Consider the following 24,223-nt stretch of genomic DNA (forward strand, 5'->3'; position numbering starts at 1 on the left):
ACACCATTCACTATGACAAACACCATTCACTATGACAAACACCATTCACTATGACAAACACCATTCACTATGACAAACACCATTCACGATGACAAACACGTCTTCAGGGCGAAGGGGATTCCCCAGGAAGGAGCATGAATGGTTGCTTCTGTTCATTGCTTTCGATGTAGTCAGGGATATTAGTCCCAACCTGCCAATTAAAGAAATAACATATTACCCAGCCCCTATAAACATTATTTCAATAACTTTGATATGCAGACCATTGGCAGGGATTGCACTCTTTTCCACTACAGCAAACGCCTGTTCTGGACTTTGGGTTTCGCCCAGCACCAGGATGGAGGGCTGAGTCTGATTCTTCGTTTCTAGGTACTCTGGAATGTTTGTACCAATCTGTGGAAGATGAAATATGGACATAACAAATAAGAATAGAATAATAAAGTCAGTAGAAATGCTTGAAGTTCCTAATTATTAAGATTTGCCATGCTTGGATATCTAACAAGTTTCAACTAAAATGTACCATGCCCTCCAAAATTACTTAACTAGAATCACAGCATCATTGACTTTTGCTGACACTTTCCAAGGTTAGCATGAACAATGACTGCCCAATTCTCTCGAGTCTCAATTATTTTAACAAAAATCTATAATAAATCTGAGTGAATTTTGTACATGTCAATGGTGCTTGCAGTGCATGGGGGATATTCGTCTGTGTTACTGAGATCTAACTTAGACTATTCCCGGTCCTAGACCTAGATCTAATGACCATTACCTGCCTTGCCGGGCTGGCCTTGCCCTTGGCCTTGCTGTGACTTGTGTTGGTCTACAGACTACACTGCCACGGCACTGGCTTGTACACTGTTAAAAAAATTCTCCATAAAAATACAGAAAAGTGCCTGCAGCAGAGTCTCGAGAACTCCTGTAATTTTACAGAACTTTGTTATCACAATTCACAAGTCATCAGTTTTTTAACAGCAAATATGGAGGTGATAAATACAAATTTTCTGTTTTTTATATATATATTTTTCCAGAACTCTAGAGAACTCCAGTTTTTTTTACACCATATTTGTAACCATAATTTAAAGCTGATCTGTTTAATAACATACAATCTGTAAGTGATTATAACATTTCATTTTTGTAAAAAAAAAAGACAGAAAAGTGTCTGATTCAGGGTTTACAGGAATCCTTTAGCTTTGCCACATTTTTCTTTTCACAATTTACAATTCATCTGTTTTTTAGCCGCAAATCTGCATATGATAAATGAAATTTATTCTTAAAAAAACAGAAAGATAACTTGCCGAACTACAAGGAACTCCTGTAATTTTGCAGCAGATCTACTATCAAAATTTACAGCTCATCTTTTTAATAACAAGCCATCTGTGATACATGAAATTTATCTTTAAAATAAAGACAGAGGAGTGCCTGAATCAAGGTTTACAGGAGTGCTTTAATTTGACTACATATTTCTCTTCAAAATCTACAGTCCATCTGTTTTGAAACAGAAAATCGGCATGTAAAAAAAAAATGAATAAAAAATAAACAAAAATAAAAAATAGAAAAATTATAACGGAATGAAAAAATAATAAAAAGGGCAGGGTGCTTGCAGAAGTCTCGAGAAATTCTGTAATTTTATAGCATGATTCATAATTTACAGCCAATCTGTTTTATAACATTTGTGTGTAATAAATGAAATTTCTCATGAAATTATTTAAATTATATCCTATAGAAATCCTACAAACATGTTCATGAAAAATCTGTAAGACCTTAATGCTAGAGTGTGTATGTACAAGTTACCATCAAAACACACACTAAAAAAATAAATCTTGTGACTGCTGCAGGCACCTGCTTTAATTTTACAGATACACAAGTCAGTCAAACAAACAACTGCAACATTTTGTAGTTTTTCAAGGGTTTATTTATCATTACCAATTACAAACATGTAAATACTGATCTGCAAGGAGCTTAATCAACAGTAAAACAATAAAAGCAAACTTCAGTAAGTAGCAAATATATCAAATGTAACAAAAACTATATGGCCTAACAAACAACTGCAACATTTTGTAGTTTTAAAAGGGTTCATTTATCATTACCAATTACAAACATGTAAATACTGATCTGCAAGGAGCTTAATCAACAAGAAAACAATAAAAGCAAACTTCAGTGAGTAACAAAGATATAAAATGTAACAAAAAACTATATAGCCTACGGGGTGCCCCCCCCCCCCCCCCCCGATGATATGAAATCGTAAAGAGTCATGTTTAACCGAGGTATATCATTTATTGCTAATTCATGATCGACATGCCACCACTTCTGGCGCAGGTGAAATTTTATTTCCTCTCTCTCTCAAAAAAAAAAGGGCCTCCTGTATAGACAAGCATGACATTCATGCTATAAACCTGATAAAATTTATACCAAATAAAAGAGGAAGATACTCTTTTAGGACATACCACAGTCTTTGAAGAATAACATACATTAGAGATTATATAGATTTTTGAAAGTGGACTTTTTTTTTCTGACTCACCCTGTATAGATGCCTAAAGAAAAGGGCACCTGCATTCTTCATTCCTTTACAAAGATTATTTTGGCTCAAACCAATAATGAAAACCTTTAAAATCTGGAGGCATAGAACCTACTGCAACACATGACTTGTATGTGATTGGCATATTTAAACACATACAAAACATAATTTAACACATTTCTAAAAAAATAAATGATTGGCATGATCAGATATCATATTGCAAATAGTGTGAAGTGCAGAAAAATACAAATCACAGTCCAAGGATCATAACATGTCGCTCTTCTGGTTGGGTAGAAGAGAAGCCTTCCAATCAACCATCTAAACCAAATTCTAACGGGATCCCTAAGACCACTTTGAGGTGCTCTTTCAGATGTGCTATAACAATGCTAAAACTGTGCCGGGGGGGGGGGGGGGGGGGGGGGTCTATTTCAAACATGTCCATTGTAACATAGAAAATGTAAACAAAATGCACACTAAATCTAACCTGATGATATTTTGATGCAATTCTGCTCGATTTGAGGGTCACACACTCAATGGTCGGAATTCACAAAGGAAGTTTAAGTTTAGACCATGGTTTATGCAGATTTTGTGTATGATTAGCTGACAAAGATCCAGTATAAATGCACGCTTTTGGCAAAGTACTAGAAATTCATGATTTTTGCCATGGTTTAAAGCTATGGTTTAAAATCATAGCAACAAGCATGAATTGAGCGCCCTTTGCCATACAGCGTGCCTTCATATTGGACCTTTCTCAGCATACACACTAAATTAAGCGCAAATTATACACAAAATCTACATAGACCATGATTTAACCCCCCACAGAGTTTAAAGGAGAATGAAAGTCAGACATTTACATGATTTCAGTGAATGGAGAATACCAATGAGACTTAACAGTAAAAGTTTGAGCAAATTTGGATAATCCTTTTTTGGGTTATGGATTTTTGAAGTTTAAAAAAATCCTTATTATGGACTTCCTTAAGTTGGCAATTCCGCTAGAATTTGTGATGTCATTGTGCTCAACTCTCCATTGGTTATGTACAGAGAGTTTCACAACATTTTATTTTTATAAAATATTAAAAGGGCAATTGTATTGATTCTTTCAGACATACTGCAGAATTGATGTAGCCATGTCATACAAAAACAAAATACACTGGCGGAAATATTATTTTTGATGAAAATTAGAAAAAAGTGAAACTCTCTGTACATAACCAATGGAGAGTTGAGCACAATGACATCACAAATTCTGGCGAAGTTGCCAACTTAAGGAAGTCCATAATAAGGATTTTCTAAAACTTCAAAAATACATAACTCGAAAACGGATTATCCAAATTTGCTCAAACTTTTACTGTTAAGTCTTGTTGTTCTTCTCCATTCACTGAAATCATGTGACTGTCTAACTTTTATTCTCCTTTAAGCCTCCTTTGTGAGTTCGGGCCAAGAATATCAAATTAATATGGCCATCAGTTCTCATGATTGAAGATGGCATAATGTACATTATTTTCCTAAACAGCATACAAATGTCTATTTTTGTTCTCAAAATACCCACTTGCCTCAATGAAAAATATGTACATGTTTCCAATAAAAGATGAAGATGATGTACATAGCATAGCTGCCAACCTTTGAAAACACAAATTAGTACATACTCAGCACCTCAAAAATTTGTATTTTTCAACCGATCCTCTTCTCAACTATTTCAAAATGTAATATTGTTGTATCGCAGTATCGCAGACCCCTGGGTAGCAAAACAAATTTCCTTGCAAGTCACATGCAAGCCTAATGTGACAGGGCCTTAAGGAAATGTTGCTCTTACCAATGGTATTAATAAGTTGATCTGTGTGCTATCAGAAGTGTGTCAGGCATTGTTCATGGGACACCCTGTATATAAAGTTGACCAGGGTAAACACCAACATGGTATAATGTTTGCATACTGTAGCATATATCATCAAGAAAACACTATAAACAACCTTCAAAAGAACAAATATACAAATTATATAGGTATAACATTATAAATAGGACCTGCTGAGGTTTTCTTACATTACCAACAAAATCTAAAAAACTCACTTTGTTCCTTGGCAAGGACTATCTTGGCTCTTTCCAAAAATCAAAGCCTTTCACATCTGGATGCATACATCCTATACTATACTAATACTTATATATATTTTATTTGCATTATGTTGGGGATGTTGAGAAAAGGCTTTCAAGATGAGGCACAAATAATAGAAATTTACAGGTTTCTTACATCACATTGTCTCATCCATGTATTCGTCACAATAAAAATCGTGCATAATAAAGCACATCTCAAAACAAATTGACAGAAGCATAAAAAATGAGAGCTGGATGTCTGCTACTCTGTTTTCCAGTCAGATTCGAACTCTACGATTCCACGAAGGAGGGCAATTATCTTTGGAGACACGGCCGATTTCTTCTTCTTCTTTCCTCCACTCTTTACTGGACCCCCAGGACTGATGCCAATGAGTTCCCTGAAAATACATACAAACAGAGATGTTATCTTGCAAATTAATATTCATACTTCTAACTACGCTTAACTTCTCGAAATTTGAATATTGAAACGAAAGAAAATATGTCGACTTGGAAAATAATGACTTAAACAACTTGTCAAAAGTCTGTACCTTGTCTTATAGCAGGAATCCTGCTATAAATGCATCTTTTTATAGTGGCTTTCCCACATTCCCCATCGTTTTGACTATGATAAAATATGAGGATTGGCAATAAAAAGCTGCTTGCGGGATTCCTGCAGGGGGGGGGGGTCTGTTTCTGCTTATGTTTGTTTTATTGGTTGGATATGGCTGAAAATGAAATGATGTGAGGAGCGATTTTGTTTCCAATTCCGTTATGGACTGATACTAAGCTAGCAACTTGCAATAATCTGTATGAAATCAAAACACAAGTAGTGCTCTAACCATAAGCTGGTGATTAAAACACCTCTTCTTGCCAAAACAAAAAAAACAAATACCACCTGAAATTTATTGAAACATTTTTTGTCCTTCAAACATGAATATACAGCATTGAAATGTACGAATAATGAACAAAGTAAACAAACAAACTAACAAACAAGCAAGAAAAAAATCACAAAAGCTTTTCATACCAGTTAAGAACTCGATGTGAACAATAGCCATTCATTTAGCAACTTTTCACTTCTGACTTTGATCTGTATTCAGTAGTACTGTGCATTCAAGCATAAAATAACCATTACAAATGAGGTATCAATGTAAAGGGGAATAAATGAACCTTCCATTGATATCAAATTCAATAATCATAGAAAAGGAGCAAAAAAGATATTAAGGCTCAAAATTGATCTGCAGGACTTTTTTTGAGGAGTTTAGATTAAAGATAGAAAGAGAACAGACAAGAGAAAAGAGAGAGAGGGAGAGATGAAGGACGGTAATATATCACAAGGATACCATGGTGGAGGTTATTGTCAATATTCCGTAGGTGGTTTTCTTCCAACTCATCAAGGACAATGGAATAATGCACCACCAAGGAGAGAAGGAGAGAGCATGAATTCCTCTTGCATAGAGAGGTACAGGCACCACCCCTCATGGAATGACTTGTGTTGCAGATATTTCACACAAAACGCCAAGAATGGTTGCATCTTCCAGGTCTTTTAGGTTGAAGTCATTATGTCATGCTGTCACTATGGTAACAGACAATAATGCAACATCGAGTGGTAACTGGGGAATGTTCAGCAATGATTCTATGATTAAGGACAACACCACTGTTCTTGCCATTCATCTTGCAGCCATCATGCCCTTTCAAACTAATGATTTTTCTGTTTGTTGTTGCAACCCAACAAAAGTTAGTTAAAATACCCACCTTTGGATGAACTCCATAGTGACTGATCCCTCTGGTGGGTACTCTAGGGAAAGAGCGTAGAAACAGCAGAACAGTGTGATCACTGCTTCCCGGAATGTGGCTATTCCATCATTGACGACAGATCCTTCTATTACAAGATAATAGATGTTTCGCCCTTTGAAGATGTCTTCCCTTGATCCTGAAATATAAGGTGAGAAGTGTGATAAGGACACGTTCACGTAAAAGTGGACAGGAGGATCCAAAAAATAAGGTAGATTGATATGAAACAAATTTGGCATGATATTAAAGCCAAGACTAAATATTTTCCTGATATGAAATTTAAAAAATTTCACTTTTGCCCCCCCCCCCCCCAAAAAAAAAAAAACAACCAACAAAACTATGATTATGTAGTCATTATTTATTTTAAGCTTGAACTAGAGAGACAAACGTAACAAACTCAACCCATCTTTGTCATAAAAAGTAAATCGATTTGATTCTAATGATACATAAATTATGCTGTTAGAAGTTTTCAGTAACACATTTTTCTCAGTAAAGATTTTTGTTTCGCTTCAGTGACTTCATACATTTTGCAATGTACAATTAAACAATATACGATTCTTTTCACTTCCATCAATTAAAATCAATTAATTTTATGTTGTTTATGATCGAAATAGTGTTGCCAATGATTTAAATTTACAGATAAGTACAAAAAAAACACAACAAAAACAGTAAAATAAATAAGAAATGAAATATAGTACCAGAATTGTTTTAATGTACATTTGATGAGAAATCCTAAAAAGATGGTCAGTAGCAAAAGTTAGATAGTTCATGATCTTTATTTTAGATTTACAGCCATTTAAAATAAATTATGTATGAATTAGTATAAATTAAAATAAATTGTAATTAACTTTTGACAATAAACTATACAATTTTGAAGATTACATTCTGGGTAGGGTGTGTGCCAATTGCTGTTGCGATCGTGCATTCAACAGCCAAAACCTTTAAGGGGGCCCTTTTGGCACAGCCCCCCCCCCCCTATCTCGAGGGTTACAATCTGTCCTTTCATTACCATCATTCAGTAATAGGAGTTCCCTTTAAAACCTTGGCCATTAGTTGTGGAATCACACCGAAAGCCGACATGCTCATAACCCTCTTACAGTCAAATTCAAAAACAAATAGTAATTACTTTAAATAGGCAAATTTATGCATACAATAATTTTTGCCTATAATTTTCTTAATAAAGCTCACTGGATGCTGAAATGTAGTGTAACCTATGTCCAGCATTTGTTAGGACAGGGTTATTATCAGAGAAAGAACTCAACAAAAAGAAGACCTCTGTACTATACAGATTGCATGCACAACCAAAAACATGAAAAACTCACCAATTATGGCAATGAATGGACTCTGAGGCTTGTCCTTGTCACCATCAATCTTCTGCTTGTTACCATCAACCTGAAATAATAAAATTTAGATGTTTAGCAAAATAACAGATGCTTGGAGGGGTAGGCATAAGGCACCTACAAACCTTTATATAATATTGACTGCCGGGCCTTGAGGGGGATAACACATACTGTATCAGCCGTTATTTTCGCGAGGGTTTTATTTTCGCGAATTTCGCGAGTCGCCTTTGAACCGCGAAAATAACAATACGTGTGTTGTTAATTTCACAAGCCTTCGCAAGCGCGAAATTAACAACGCGAAAATGTCTGATGAGTATAGCGATTCGCGAAAATATCTGTAAGCAAAAATATAGGCTTATAGTTATACAGTATATTGCCCAAAGAAGACACATATTGTCCCAAGCGAAGACGAGGGCAATATGGGTCTTGTGAGGGCAATATATGTGGTATCTCCCGAAATAATAGCCCGTCAATATTTCTATTATTATCCAAATCAGACATCTAGAGCAAATACATGGCAATCTCTTTCACCTTGTGTCTGATTCATAGTATTTAGGCAAGTAACGTTTGTCAATACAAACGTTACTTGCCTAAATACTATGAATATGGAGAAATTTCCAGATTGCTTTTCACCACCAAGCTAACATGGTTGCATTGCAATATTTAAATACAAATTGACTGCTCATTGTTTGGTATGTGTCTAAGTGGGGGAAAAGCCCTGAATAATTACAATTAATATAATCACTGCTGCTTTACACAAAATGGCGTGCAACATTTGCATCAAGACAGTACGACTTGTGTATTATTTTGACTAGCTATTGTGACGTATTGTGACAAGTTGTGGGTAAAAATCAATTGTGACGTATATTTTTTTACGCGTATCCATTGTCTAATAGGCGTGCTGCGCTGCATGTTACGCGCAGAAATGCCCGGATGTGAGACCGAGGAAAATACAAAGGTTTATTTTCACTCGTCTCCACACGCAAACTATATACGAGCAGAGAGACCAAGGAAATTACAAAGAATACTACACTTATCCAGTTCCATTACAAACAAAATTTGGGCAATACGGTTTTGTAAATGACTGGCTCAGATGTCTGATACAGGTAATAATAGGTAATATCCCATGCAATTTGAATATTGTTAATGGCCGAGGAGGAGTCAATAGCTCTCAATGGATAAAGCCTATAAACCGCATACTCAAATAGTAGGTAAAGGACAAGCGTGTCTTTCAGTGGGGAGCATGATATGCCCAGTACTCCAGTCACTATGCCACAAATATCAGAGAAGAATCAATTAACTTTGTCGCAGTAGAGGAAGGAGGGGGGGGGGGGTGTTCATGGAAATTATTTCAATTATGCATTCTAAAGCAATTCCTAAAATTACTCTTTGTTTTGTGCATTTGGTTAGTGGGAGAGGGGTCTAAAACTGGCTACACTGGATGGCCCAGAAAGAAAATAATGCCTCCGGCCCAACCTTTGGTGGGCGGAGGCATAAAAACCACTAAAATCCTTGATATTAGGGCAATAAATGGTATTAGGGGAGAATTATTGAATGCATTCAAACATTTATTTTCCAATAATATGACACTGAGATCATCCATTTTTGCCCATGCCTTCATTAGTTATGGTTCGTTCCGTAATAAGGAAATGTAATTTTCAAAATTTGCCCTACTTCTGTTAACTTTTTAAAGAATAGGTCTAAATCGGTGATCTTGGTGTCATATAATAAATCAAGAATTTTCTTTTGAATGAATCTACTAATTATTTCTTAATATCATTTATCGCCCTGATATTAAGGATTATTATAGTGGTTCTATTCTTTTGGGGCCACTACATACCCCATAGAATCGGAATAGCTGATCTTCTTTGTCTTCAAAGTAGTTCACGAGCAACAAGAAAACACCTTGTAGTTGCGGCTCTGTTGACTTTGAGTCTTCCACCTCAGCCTTGATTATGCTCATCCAGCGTTTCAGATCCTCACTTTTTTTCTTTCTTGACCCTGATAATATGTAGTCATAGATGCGACTCCCCTTGTTTCTAGCTATTAGTGACTCCTCAAAGGCAGACTCAGGGTTCACTTCTGTAAGCATGTAGAAATGTTCTGAGAGACATTTGTAGTTGAACAGAAAGGGCCACTGCTTACCGAGTTCAATAATGGGCATACCACTGGAAACATCTCTCCGCTGAAGATAGTAGGTATTACTCATTCGGTGTTTCACTTCCTCAGCATCACAGTCCTGCTGTTTCAGATTCTGTAGCTCTTTTTTCATCTCCATCTGTGATTTGAGATCGTCTTCGTTTGGAGCATTTGGTAACCACATGCCCTGTTTGCAGCCATACACATCAAAGTCAGCAGCAGCATCCTCTGTGCTTTCATTTGGCGTTGACTGCAGCACTTCAGCTTTGCGTTTGCGAATCTTATGAGTCTCATTGTAGATGCGATTCTCTAATCCAGAGAAGAGAGACTGGTATCCACTGCCCAGTTTGGTTCCTCCAATACCCCTGTCTTCGAAGGAGGAAGGGTATCTGTTACAAATGTCTTCGGCAGCTTTGCGAATGGCTGCACGTTTGGTAACACCTACTGCCATCATTTCATCACTTACAATTCGCTTAACTTCACGTGTTTCAGCTGCATTAAGACTCTGCCCACTAGTACACTTTCTTGTGACAGTGCGTGGAAATCTATGCCATGGGATGGTGAAAACAGATTTGATGCGATCCGGCTCAGGAGTAGAGCACCCACTGGAATCTTCAAAATCCGTCTCAGGAATGGTAGTTATTGAAGACATGGAACTATCCAACAGGGATGTTTCATGACGATCTCTGCTGTCAGAGGTAGTTCGCAATCCTGAAAAAAAAAGTGTTCAACTAACATGAAGATTTCAGAATACATGTACATTGTAGGGCTGCATGCTATGAGTTCACATATTTTCCTTCAGCTTAGGCTCACATACAGGGATGCCACTGGGTCACCTCCAAAATCTTATATCTTATCGCAGTCCGGGGGCAGTGTCCCAAGACAGTGTCCCAGGATGGGGATGGGAGCGTAGCAATATACTAATGCAGCTCCAGTCTATGTTTTGATATGTATTAACCCTAACAAGGCCGGGGTATTTTGGAAGATCATATGGCCGGGGGGGGGGGGGGGGTCTCGCAGACAATCCCTTGAGATCTCAGCCGTCGACCGATCTCAGCAGTCGACTGATTTTTTGTAGGAATATTGTACAAGTCAAAGTCTTACAAGTCACAAATTTCTAGGACCTGTCTCATACAGTTTTGGAGATATAAGGCTCTAAATATGCATCAAACATTTATAAAATGAAATTTGACACAATGTTCGGTGACCTTGTGCGCAGAAACGAAAGGTCTGTTTTGCGCCGCAATAAATTTTTCTCTTAGAGGGAATAAAGTTCTTCCCATTTCCAGATAATGAAGTTTACTGGATCAAAATTCTAGCTAACCATTAGACCTTGAGGCAAGATATTTCGGGATTTTCCGTCTGACACTTCGAGGAACATTTGGTGCAAGTTTAAAGAAAATTGAAGGGGGTCGGGTTAAAACCATTGGTTGATTTGATATGAATTGACCCATATACAAAATAATGCGTATCTTCGGAACCGTGTACCCTGGCGTCACAAATTTGGATGCGGGAGACTCAAAGGAAAAACATCACGGCAAAGCTTTTTGCGGGCCTCTGAGACCCCCCCCCCCCCCCCCCCCCCCAGCCTAGTTAGGGTTAAATGGGCATTTTGAGCTTAATTGAATCTGAACTACATAACATGTTCTGGTGCTGGGTGATGCACTTATAACCAGTTTCAAGTAGAATTGGAAATAAAGAAAAAGATGTGAAATTCATTCATAGATATAAAACTTCCAAGTACATCTGTACATCTGTACATCTGTACATAATTATGGTAAGTATAACAACTGATTTCTACAACATGACACTCACTAATCACTGTCACTTTTTAAAAGCAAATCAGTTTTAGATCTTAAAATTGGAGCTGTAAATGGGTAATATACTTTAAGATACATCTCAAATACTATGACACTATGCAGCAAGCAAGCAAGCAGAAGCCTTTTGAATAGAAAGGGAAGTTTTAACCCACTGCAAAAGCAGCAGGAACCATACAGTATGTGGTGGACAGGCAGGGGCAATATCTCCCCCAGAAATTCCCCATTCGACATATTTACTGATAACAAGACCAAAGGAATTATGTACTGCAATACTTACTTTCAGAAATCGCAGCCAAAAGTTTCCTCCTCCGTAACGGTTTTAAGAAGAGCAGATCCTCCTCTGTAACATGCTGCAGATCTTCAATTCCATCACATCCAAGTTTGTCCAATTCAATCCTTATCTCTGTAACAGCAGAGTCCAAGGCAGGAAAAACCTGGGATAGGAAATGTGTTAACTCTGTCTCCTCTTCTTTGTCCATTGTGCTTTCTGAAATAACAGACATAAGGCATATCATTGTTGGGATTAAAGTGTATCCCGCTACATTTGAAGGCTATATCAACATTTGCAAAAGAATGTCTTAGAAGCAAAATCAATGCAATTAAATGAAGAGGGTTTTCTCTATTCATACTTTATAACAATCTGAAGTATGTCAAGCCACTTTCATAATATACCTTTTCCCTCAAGGAACTAAGCAAATACCTGCCAAATGGTTATATGGGCAATTCCACAGTTAGGTGGACAAATAACCAAAGTTGAATTTGATTGTATTTCAATTCCTGCTACATTTTCCAAGATAAATAATTCAGGAGTCATAAATAAAAAAGGAATGACTTTTATTTCCCACCTTTCTTTCATTCTCAAATGTCTCCATCTGTGATAACCAGAACTGTACACAAATTGGTGATGTAGGACTACATATGCTGAAATTGTACTTTCAAATCATTTTAAAGAAAACAGTGATTTATTTACAACTGTTTTCATTGGATAACGTGAAGGAATGTTCAATACACAAATCCAAGGCATTGTTTTTCCAACTTAGATTTATTAAATTATCATGGGCAAATAAAGTGTCATGGACAAATGTAATGTTACTAACGGTAACGTTACTAACGCAGCTTTTGATGTAGCAGTTAAAAGTAAAAATATTTCTTTCAATAAATTATATTTCATACAACTTTCCAACATATCAGCAATGATATAATAATCAAACTTAGTCACAGATGAATCCAATTGACCAGGAATTTTGGGACAAAGTCTTGTAATCATTTTCCATGTCCTTTTTTGTAACGTTCATGTACTAACGGAAATTCAAGGTCATGTTGTTAGTCACTGAAACGTGATACATGATTTAGAAAGATGAGATAAAGAAGGTACTAAAATGAGGAGAAAATATTCATGTATCTTCATGTAGCAGTCAAATATATTGCAAAAAGTACCATAAAATGTAACTGTGAATTGCCCATTATAGTCATAATTCCAAGTTCCAACCACTGCAATTCATCAAGTTTAAACAGGTAGATATTTTGCTACAATGAGTTTGACAAAGAGTTACATGTAAGCACACAACATGAACTCTTTGAAAAAATGGCCTTATCACTGAAAATGTATTCATCTTGAATTAAATTAATGAGATGGTAGAGTCATCATAAGATTTAAAATAAGACCACAGGGTCCACAGTTAACAGTCCATCTGTGCATCTAGTAGAAAATCCATGGTTCAATAAAGTGCAATTGATTGTCTGCCTACAAACCTAATAACCTAAATTCACAGAAGAGGCAAAAACAAAAATTGATTTCCAAGATAATGTTCCATATTTTCTCACTAACAAAACTTACTTTTATGACATACATATGTGTGCACAGTGCATGCATGGAATTTAACTTGTTGATATGACCTGCGGATCCAGTAGGAAAATAAAACTCAAACGTTTGCGTATCCAGTTCACTTGTGCTCAAGGAAGCAGCAGGGCATAAGTGTTTTGTCCTCCAAATGTTTGAGGGCACAATTTATATATATATATACATGTATATATATATATATATTTCTCATTTTGTGACATAAACTTATTAATTAATCAAGGGTTCGAGTACAGGGTCCCGTTCCATAAAGACTTGTTATAATAACAAATGCACAAGTTTAATATCAGCTAATCAAACCGAATGATTTCAGTAGCTTTAAACTAAATTATTGCAAATTTGTTATTATAACAAGTTTTATGAAACTGGCCCCAGAACTTTTCAAACTCTCACAAGATAGTTACTACAAGCGTGAACTTAATTTCAGCCACATTTACCTCACACACAGATGGAGTGCTTCAGGGCAATGCAATTTCTGCGATGAACAGTATAGGCGTGGAGTGGCTGGGTGTCTAAAAGTTGCTGTCTGTCAAGACATCTCAAATTACATTCCAGTGCTTCCTGATTGGATGCTTCAAGTAACTCGTACAATCCAAGTGCAGGGTTGTAAGAGCTTCTTATGACCGAGACAAGAAAATGGCATGTACCAGAATTATCACTGCCCAATATGAATGATTGAATGAGACCAAAGCTCAGATGGAACCTATCCACAACAGTCTGATTAATGATGATATATTCCCCTTTCATGTAATGTATGCCATCAATATCAACAGAGTCAGAGATGTGAACATCACCACCAGAATGCATCCCACATTTATCTACAGCAGATTTCACAGAAGTGGCATACAAATTTGAATGAAATGGAACAGATCTTTCAGCTGAAATGCCAACACTGAAGTACTGGCCATGTCTACAAAAAGCTTGCAAAAGCTGATGCTTTTCAGCTAGGGATTTTGTAATGTTGATAAAATTGGCACAATGACGAGCATGAGATTTGAAGTAAGAATGCTTACTTTCAAATCTCATGGTCCATGATCTCATCAATGGACCACACTTTAGGATAAGCTCCGGATAGTGTCGGAGAAAGTGGTGTTTTGGTCTTAGTTTGATCAAAGGAAATGCTTCTCTTCTGTCTATCAAGTACTCATCAATCAAAACCCTAAGAGTCAAGACTTGCCCATGTGAGATTCTTTGGGAGCAAACAAACTGAACTATCTCTCTGAGACGCAGAATCAGTTGCCAGGACTGATCCTCTGGATCCTGAATAACAGCGTGTAGAAAAAAGGGAAGAGTTCTCAGAAGGCACCAGTTCTGGACAGCATGGCCAGATATTTTTTCACCTGAGCTACTTATTTCTGGTGGTTTATCATTTGCATCAAAACCTTTCAAATGAGCATTTTTCATGGTCCTATTCAGATATTCGTATGAGAACCATTTTTTCTTTACAAGGTCCTTAATGTACAGTGCCAAATCATATCGAACAATGCCTTCAAACAGGTCATGCCCTAAGCAAGGAGGCAAGCCTGGACTACATACATGAAAATATCTCAGTCTATTGAAGATAGAATTGCTGACAATTCCCTTGAATGGTTTTTCATGTTTTTCAAGATGGGTTTCAAGATGGGCGATAGCTTCCTCATAGTTGTCAACTGTTCTAAGTTCTGCATTAGTGAGAGGATTTTCTCGGAAGTCGGCATGTGTGATTAGACAAAATCGGCAAATGAAAGGATGCGATGAGAAGTTTTGACAAAAACCCCCAATACAATGGCTACCCAAATTATCCCCAAGGATAAAAAGAACAGAAGTGGGTACATTTTTGCATCCAATTTTGACTCCATTTTGCTCTAATTCCTGCAAATCGGACACCAGCCTCAGAAAAACCACGTCCATACCGAAGTATTTGAAGTCTTTCTCTTTACAGAGAAGGACCAACTGCATTGCTTCAATTTTAGTCCGATTCTGGGGGAGTAAATTCCCAAAAGTTGCATAGACCGCCAAAATTTTGTGCTTATTTTTTGCTGATCCTAACGGATTCACGACCTCGAATGCATCTTGATAAAGGATAATAGGCACAGCCTCAGGATCTTTTCCAAACAGTTCGTGTTCTTTGAAAATCTCACCACAATGAAAATCTTCATAAATTTCACTGGGAGCATTCTGTTTCATTTTGTATTGCTTCTCTACTGATGGATCTTGAAAGAAGGACTCGACTGTCTCACGAATGGGGACATACTGATAATGCCTTTCTGAATTTTTCCCATCTCTACCTAGACGTACTGATACTGGTGAAATATAATTTAGATGTTTAGTATAGAATTTCTTTCTACAGTAATTTGACCTTAAAGGACCACTTTGACTGTTGTTAACTAAGTGAAAAAGATCACTGCTGAAAACTTCATTTAGTATAATAGGGATTCGGTCAAGAGCTATCCCCTCTTCTTCAAGATGTTTTTTCAATTGCAGCTGCAACTGCTCTTGGCTAACATCATGGAAATTACAAACACCAGTAATGATTTTCTGTAAAGTGGACTGGGGTATATGCTGCTTAGATTCAAGCCCTAAATAAAACAAAGCTACACTTTCAAGAAACATATCAGAAGACAAACTTTCATCAGAAGGTTCATCTTCCTCAACTTCAGGAAGTTGCTGCTGCATTTCAATGTCCTCAGTGTCTTTGTTGCAGTCATTTGATGTGCCACCCAATGAAGGAGGCAGAACAGAAGAATCCATTCCAGTGGCTGAAATGGGTATCACTGGTTTGCATTTTAAAGTTGGATGAATTCTGTACAGATGAGAAGTCAAGGAAGATACAACCCTATACTCAGAAGTGCAATCGTTAAAAGGACAGGTAACAACATCTCCATTTCTGATGTGCTCCTTGAGGTGGGATAGCAACATATTGTACTCCTTACAAGGCATCTTACACCGAGTGCAAGTTAAATCCAACAATTCATCTTCCAAGCCAACTTCCTCAAGGTTACCAATGTCACCTTGGCTACTGCAAGGAGCTGAGGTTTCGTCAGTAGGGGCAGTTACACTGTCATCCAAACACGCCAAAAAATGCCAAACCGGAGCCTGGCCGCGATGTTACCAAGGGCAACTACGCTTTACCGGCAGACATGCCAAGCCCCAAACATTCCAAAACGAAGTGTGATCTTTTGGCGTGTTTTGGCGTGTTTTGGCGTGTTTGGCAAGTATAACCGCTCGCAGTTGTAACATCGCTATGTTAGGCACGTGACTTCCGGCACTTCCGGATTGTTACCCGCGCTCTTTTAAACCACGTTCTTCCCGTGTGATATTTATAGCATTTCCATCGTCGCGCGTGTTATCCGTTCATTCAGCTCCGTTAACTCATCCTTTATTCAATCTTCGTTATTCCCGTCTGGCCATATCTGTCTAGTAGTAGTATTTGAGTGTTTTGTTAGATTAATTAATATGGAAGTGAACAATTCCCATTGGACTGATGATGAGATGAAGTTCTTGATTTCGATGTGGAGGCAGGGAGAGCTCCTCCACCAGACTTCCAAGCGTCCCTGCAAACGTGGGGAAAAGGGCTTCAGAGAAATGAGTGAAAGCATGAAATTAACAATTAACAACGATGATTTTCTTAACCTTCCCATATCGTTTTTACTACTAGATTTCGATTGAATTTGGGAAAACTGAATCAGCAGCCGTAGTCCGTACTTCGTAACTTATCCACTCTTGCCTCAAATACTACACGCGAGATAAACAAAACATATCGCATGCATGCGCATGGGATGTATCGCTATTTAGCTAGCTATAGCGCTAGCTGGAAATTGCGCGCGCTAAAAATCTTATAGCAGGCCGGGGTCAAAGGTCGGGAAGACTGCACATGCTCATTACCAACCGAAACACGCCAAAACATCGCTGAACAGCTCCGTCGGTGATGTTTCAGCACAAGTGTAACCGGGTGCACGAAACATCGCGACTTTTCAAAATGAGGTATTTGACAGTATAAATGCGCCTAGTGATACAAGAAACCCTATAGTTGACATGGTCTCTGGAGAGATGTGAAGTGAAGCTTTCATAAACCCTAAATTCTCTGGTACAACCAGGCACACCACAAGGAAAACTTGCATTATTAATGTACTTATGGATAGTATAATGTTGAGAATAATTTTTTGGTGAGTTTGATCTGTAATGGCAGTGATGACACTTGTACATACCTAGCAAGTCTGGCCACAACTTTTGATTTTAATTTTAGTAAAAGCATGAAGGGAGTCAAGGTCGCACATATACACATGTACCTGGAAGTGGAAGAAAAAAAATCCAATTACACAAGAAATGTTGTAAGGAATGAAGCATTATTTTTCCAAATGTAACTATAGGCCAAGTAAAAAAAACAAAAACAAGTAGAACGCCTCTGACAGTCTCACCTGCATTACGCAATTCAATATCTATAGCAGCAGTGCTGACTTTACAAACAACAAAAAATTAATGAATTTTTCAAAAAGCGAAGAAAAAAACCCTATTCATTTGATAATAAAATCCTGAGTTTGTTGACCTAGAATGACCTTTGACCTTTACCCAATGACATGAAATTACAATCATCCATTTGCCGATAACCAGTAAGTTTTATGGAATAGGGACTTAGATTGCAAAATAATCTTTAAAATTCAAAATGTTAACTTGGTTATGTTTTTTATATTGATACCACAACATGGTCAAAGTTTGTTGACCCTAAATGACCTTTGACCTTGATCATGTGACCTGAAACGCATGCACGATGATAGGTGATACTTGATTACTCTATGTCCAAGTTTCATGAACTAGGTCCATACACTTCCTATGTTATGATGACATTTCAAAAACTTAAACTTGGTTAAGATTTCAATGTTGACGACAACGCTGTCGCCGCCGCCATCAGAAAAGCGCCGCCTATAGTCTCGCTCTCCTGGCGAGACAAAAAGAGAGCGAGAGAAAAAAAAAGTAGTTTCGCGTCGACACCCACTTCGTTATTTTCCTGGTACATGATTGATTGATTTATTGAGGTTTAATGACACTACCAACACAATGTGTGTGTTATAATATAAAGTGTCTGAATATTGATCTATAAAGTTAATGTATGTTAAATGGTAGGATTTTATTTCTTAATATGATCTATGGATTGAATTACAAAAAAAATGGAGTAAATAAAAAATGTTAACTACTTCACTGGGAATTCTATCTCCATAAACCACATTCCATATTTAACCTTGACCTTTGATCTTGTGACTACAAAATCTAGTCAAATCATTCTCTCTCCCAAAAGTAAACATATGAGCAAAGTCTGAAGTTTATCAAACAAACTGCTCTCAAGTGATTCCAATAAAAGCCATTTTTATGTATTGTATTGAACTCTGTGACCTTGACCTTTGACCTTTTGACCCCAAAATCTATTCAGCTCATCATCACTCCAATATGCATACATGACCCAAGTTTGAACTGGATCCGTTGAATATTTTTTTTTCAGTTATCGCGAGAACAGAAACGGGAAGGACAGACAGACGACTCGAACACATACATACATGTACATGTATGTAATGCCTGAGCCGGCAACTACCTTCGGTGGGCGGAGGCATAAAAAATTACTTCCATGGATGTTTTAATCAAAACCATTACACAAAAGAAAGGAGGAAAAAAAGAAAGAAAATGGATGAATCTGCCACCAGAACAGGGCCCCATCTTATAAAGATTTGAGATTGATCTCAACTCATTTGAGATTGATAATATATCAATCGCAACTCCTATTGAATCCTTGATGCTGATTGGCTGTGGTTAGAGTTGTCATGGTAGTTGCGATTGATATCAATCTCAAATGAGTTGAGATCAATCTCAACTCTTTATAAGACAGGGCCCAGAAATGTATGGTCTGTCTCTGCTGATTATTTCCATTCTTGAGATCTAAAATAACACCCCTAAAATGAGACCTCCAAATCTGAATAGTTCATTGTCCCTCCTACATGTACATTGATACACTGGCCAAATTAGAAGCTGATCTGTAGATCAGTTCAGAAGTCTTATTGCCATTTTGTCCATTTTGTCCAATAACCAGTTGGTCCAAGTCCAATAGGCAATTTAGCCATTTATTCCATATGCAATTTGGTCTAATTAGACTAGCCGAAGTGTTAATTGGGCGAAATGAATAACAAGAAAATGGGTATTAGGCTTAGACCAACTGGTTACCAGACGAAATGGACACTTCGTCTTCACCAGTTAATACTCTGTGATTGATTGTATCTCTTCATGTAACAGGCCCCTGAGTATTAGACCAAATGACAATTAGGCCAAGTGGTTATTAGACTGATGATGATTTTTTTTTTGGGGGGGGGGGTTTAATGGCAACCAGTCAGGTTTAGACTATTTCGCTAACTATTTTCATATTTTTTTAACCTCCTCTTTGGATTTGCATGTATTCTGATATTTTTATATTTATTTATTTATAGATCTACATTAATTTAATGATTTCTATATATTTTGTTTTTCCTAATAAAACTTAAAAATCATACAAATTATTTTATTCCCTGTTTTGAGGGTTTAATGTTTTTTGTGGTTTTTATTTCGCTTTTTTTTTCCTCTTTATTTTTCTTCATATTTTCTTTTTCCTTTTAGTCTATTCCTCTTTCTTTTCTTTTACTTTTCCCGGAAGAAAGGTTTCTTAGTGTACTAATAATTTAATTCATTGGTTTTCATAACAAATGGGGGGGGGGGCGGTTGCTTTGGACAAAGGGTGAGGTTCAATTCGATGAAGCGTCTCGGTGATCAATCGAGATGAAACCGAAGCCAAAACCTTTGAGCGGTAGTGTAGACTACTTGAATCATTTGAAAATCAAACCCCCCGTTTTGTGGAGAATAATACATAAGCCTAGTAGTAGTATGGGGCATAGGTCCCTCACACCATTGCACACAAGATGGCTAGCCGTCTGTGTAGGGAAAAAACATATTTTCTTAAATTAATGTTCCAAAACTCTTCCAAACAGATGGATTTCATGTTAAAGTAAACTATAATTATTCTTTAAAATCATTTGGGGAGAACAGGTATGTTACCTTGTTTAATTTTAATAAACGGTAGGGTCTAACAAGTATATAGTGACGTATTGTACCTCCGGACGCTATCAATGATTCCGGACGCCCCGTGCACGCCACGTACTGCGCGCAGTGGAAGCGGAGATTGAATGAAATTTGAACAATACACATAAAAACATGTTTTTACACTAAAATTTACCAGTGAGAATACAAACTTTTCATAAAATAGTATGTTTTTGGCATTGCCGCGATGTGCGGAACCGCTTGTGTAAAAAAATTGGGTTTTAAGACTTTCAAAATGCTATATTTTACGTGGTTAGCGCAGCTGAGCTCGAGTTGCGGTTTGCATTGGGTTTGCACGCAAAATCCGACGTCCGGAATCATGATGTGATTTGAGCGACGTGAAAATAATTATTTTTTGAGAGGGGTCAATTCAAACATCTAAGTTCTAGTTTGTCGATTTGTATTTGAGTTATCAATTGCCCTTTTGAACGATTAATATTTATATTTTCAATTATGTGGAGTATTTTGTGAAATAAATAAGAGAGCCACAGTCTGAAGGCAGCCTGCCAACAATAGCCGTCCGGCAAAACGATGTAGAGTCAACTACCGTATAGAAATTTTGTTAAAACTCATGAAGTTACAACAATACGAGTGCTATGCATTGGAGTTTGGTGGCCGCCGAGTTGCAGTTGCACACATATATACTTACCGGTATGCGCCTGAGTAAAACGCAATTCAATTGCCACAACAACATTGGGTCATTGGGTGTCCGGACAGGTTAGTCCGAAGGCTTACAGACGGCTACATTCGGTTCCCTACGGTCCCTCTGTATCCCGTCTGAATCCCGTACATACCGGTATGTGTTGAAGTTCCCGACTGGATTTCAGACTTGTACTAATGAATGTGGAATGGAGACTTCCGGGTTCCCGTGAGCCGAGCCCCATTCATTAGTACAAGTCTGAAATCCAGTCGGGAGCTTCAACACATAGATCTACCGGGTATGTACGGGATTCAGACGGGATACAGAGGGACCGTATAGGTAACCGAAAGTAGCCGTCTGTAAGCCTTCGGACTAGGACAGGTTGGCCGTTGGGTATCCGGACAGAGGTTTTTTCAATGCTCATTTCATCAACAACATGAAATGCAATATTCTATAAATTTTTAGAAAATTATTGATGATAATAATTTAGAAAGGGCAAATATTCACAATATTTACCACTACTGTAAAAGTGGATATTTTCGCGCGATTAATTTTTCGCGCTCAGCCAACTCAGATGAATTTCGCGGGTTTTTAATTTCGCGAAGAGTCGGGGACCATTTCGTAAAATTACTCGTACAACGCCCATCTCACCGCTGCCACACACGCTATACCGTTCACAATTGTATGTGACTGTGTGCACAATTGACTTGCACTCGTTTACAACGGCAGTAAGTAGTACATTCACGCTGAGTACAAGTACAACTTTAGACGAACAAACGTGACAAAAACTAGCATTAACATCGCCTTTATACCCCCAAATATCACCTACCTACCTTGAGGTCAAAGATGAAAATTATGTGACTTAAATTTTGCATGGTAGAGAGAGATTTTTAAAAGGAGCCATGCAACCAGAGATCGGTGCATCGACTAGAATCAAATGCACAGCTCTAGCTAGTGCTGCTGATCTGGCTAGGCACACGTGAAATGCATTGTTGTTGTTCTCGGAGACGCGGACATTCGATCGCTCTGCACAGCTAGCTACACGCATGCATCTATGGCATGCAATGCACACGCTCCATTACTAGTACATATGTATGAAGCTAGCGATGCTGGTTTACACAATATAATACTAGGCCTACTACTCAACACAGCAAACCGGGCAAAGCATGATGAACGCATGGTACATAGTAGTACCTGCACGTTCGTCGCGCGCACACTGGTAATACAAGCGTGCATTAAGGGCGCGCCGACGCGTTATGTTCGAGCGCAAACAAAAAAAATGTAAACAAAAATATTCGCGCATTTTTATTTTCGCGCCATTCTCGTGTTGCGCGAAATGCGCGAAAATTTTCACACCGCGAAATATTCCACGTTTACAGTATTTGATTAATATTTTTCGCAAAATCAAAGGGAAATCGTGACAGCTTTATTTTTGTTAAGTGTCCGGACACCCACACATGGGAGAATGTAGTACAATGTCAATGGTAACTCAACGCAGTGTACAGCGTTATGCACGCGGGTCTTTTTTATTCACAGCCTTTTTAGAAATAGCGTTATCGACTCGGCGCGCGTGTGTATTGCCAATGTAAAGTCGGCAATATTTTAAGCCCTCTATTGGCACAAAAATGTCAACAGGTTTTTGCAAGTCTGCCTCGCAAGTGGTCAATATACTATCTTGTAGATCTAGTTTATTTACCACTTGCTTAGCAGGTGTGCCGGACACCCAACTCCCATCCTACGTTTTTAGATCCAAGGACCAAAGACAAAGTCCAGAGACCAAACCACGTGTGTGAGAACGTTTGGCATTTTCGATCTTGTAGATCATTAAATAGACCTAGTCCTAGACTAGACTCTAGTCTAGTCTAGAGTCTACTAGATTCTACTAGAGTTTTAGACCGATTAAATCTGTCTCTGTTTTGGGGGGCCTAGTATTTACAGTACGGTCATTAATCGGGCGGCCCTCCCCGTTAATGACCGTACTGTAAATACTAGGTCCCCCAAACATAGACCGAAGGCTCCGGCCGTGTGTGTCGCTCTCAGTCATTAACATACGGACATTCTCTTTTTACCCTCTCTCCACTCAGAGGGTAAAAAGAGAATGTCCGTATGTTAATGACTGAGAGCGACACACACGGCCGGAGCCTTCGGTCTACCCCAAACAGAGACAGATTTAATCGGTCTAGCTTACTTTACTAGAGTTTAAGCATAAATTCTCGAGTTCTATCCGACTTAAATCTCATCGTGGTGATCACCAACAAACTCAATTCTTAATACTATAAACACTACATTGAAATTCTTGTTATAATACCTAACGAAAAAGAGACTTTAATTGACAATCGACTTACCCAATCCAATTCAAATCACAGGCAGGCCCAGGCTCAGCTCACGAACGAACTTCGCAGGTATGTACTGCATGCATTATGTACATAGATCAGACTACACTATGAACATGACAGACAATGAAAGCGGACAAAATATACAGTTCCTCAGGTAGACAAAGGGACAGCCCTTCACTGCTATTATGTAAAAATGTGTAGAACAGGTGTCACATGCATATTCACCTGTTCTACACATTTTTACATAATAGCAGTGAAGGGATGTTCCTTTGTTTTCCTGAGGAACTGTATATTTTGTCCGCTTTCATTGTCTGTCATGTTCATAGTGCTAACTAGATAACTTCTATGCTGCACTGTACATGTACGTACGTACACATCATGGTAAACATGCACAATTAATGCATGGCGCGCGCGTGCGAGTGCAAGCAGCTAGCAAGCTATAGCTGGCGCTGGCCCGGCGCGCCCGGCCGGTTCGTTCTGATCTGATCGATCGCCATGCATGCATATATGGGCGCGAACGAAGTGCACGCATGCATGTTACACGCTATCGCTAACGGTAACAAAAAAGTTGGCGGCAAGAAAAAAGAAAAGAAAGAAAAAATAAAATAAAAAAACA

At 37.9% G+C, this 24,223-nt stretch overlaps 1 protein-coding gene across 4 annotated transcripts; it reads right to left on the minus strand.

Annotated features, from left to right (window-relative positions):
- Window positions 1-1,886: 1,886 nt before the first annotated feature.
- LOC105437795 lies at window positions 1,887-23,807 on the minus strand. Of its 4 annotated transcripts, XM_030986755.1 has the most exons (8): window positions 23,617-23,807; window positions 17,730-17,810; window positions 13,980-14,158; window positions 11,962-12,171; window positions 9,566-10,575; window positions 7,708-7,777; window positions 6,347-6,524; window positions 1,887-4,992 (listed from the first exon to the last, which is right to left on the minus strand). In XM_030986755.1, exons 4-8 carry the CDS (start codon window positions 12,161-12,163, stop codon window positions 4,857-4,859), a joined length of 1,596 nt encoding a protein of 531 aa, XP_030842615.1. In that variant the 5' UTR covers window positions 12,164-12,171; window positions 13,980-14,158; window positions 17,730-17,810; window positions 23,617-23,807; the 3' UTR covers window positions 1,887-4,856. The 4 variants fall into 4 exon arrangements, with proteins under 4 accessions (XP_030842615.1, XP_030842616.1, XP_030842618.1 ...); XM_030986756.1 differs by lacking the exon at window positions 13,980-14,158; XM_030986758.1 differs by lacking the exons at window positions 13,980-14,158; window positions 17,730-17,810.
- Between the last annotated feature and the right edge of the window lie 416 nt (window positions 23,808-24,223).

Source organism: Strongylocentrotus purpuratus, unplaced genomic scaffold (genome assembly GCF_000002235.5).
Source record: "Strongylocentrotus purpuratus isolate Spur 01 unplaced genomic scaffold, Spur_5.0 spur5_scaffold_16, whole genome shotgun sequence".
Classification (NCBI taxonomy): Eukaryota; Metazoa; Echinodermata; class Echinoidea; order Camarodonta; family Strongylocentrotidae; genus Strongylocentrotus; species Strongylocentrotus purpuratus.

Bases quoted from the DNA above. Each gene is read 5' to 3' on its own strand.
- LOC105437795 (XM_030986754.1), bottom strand. From the start codon at position 17,727: ATGTACAAGTGTCATCACTGCCATTACAGATCAAACTCACCAAAAAAT. The intron at 16,567-17,532 runs ACTAGGCGCATT...GTAACTGCCCCT, and splicing joins ACTATAGGGTTTCTTGTATC to ACTGACGAAACCTCAGCTCC.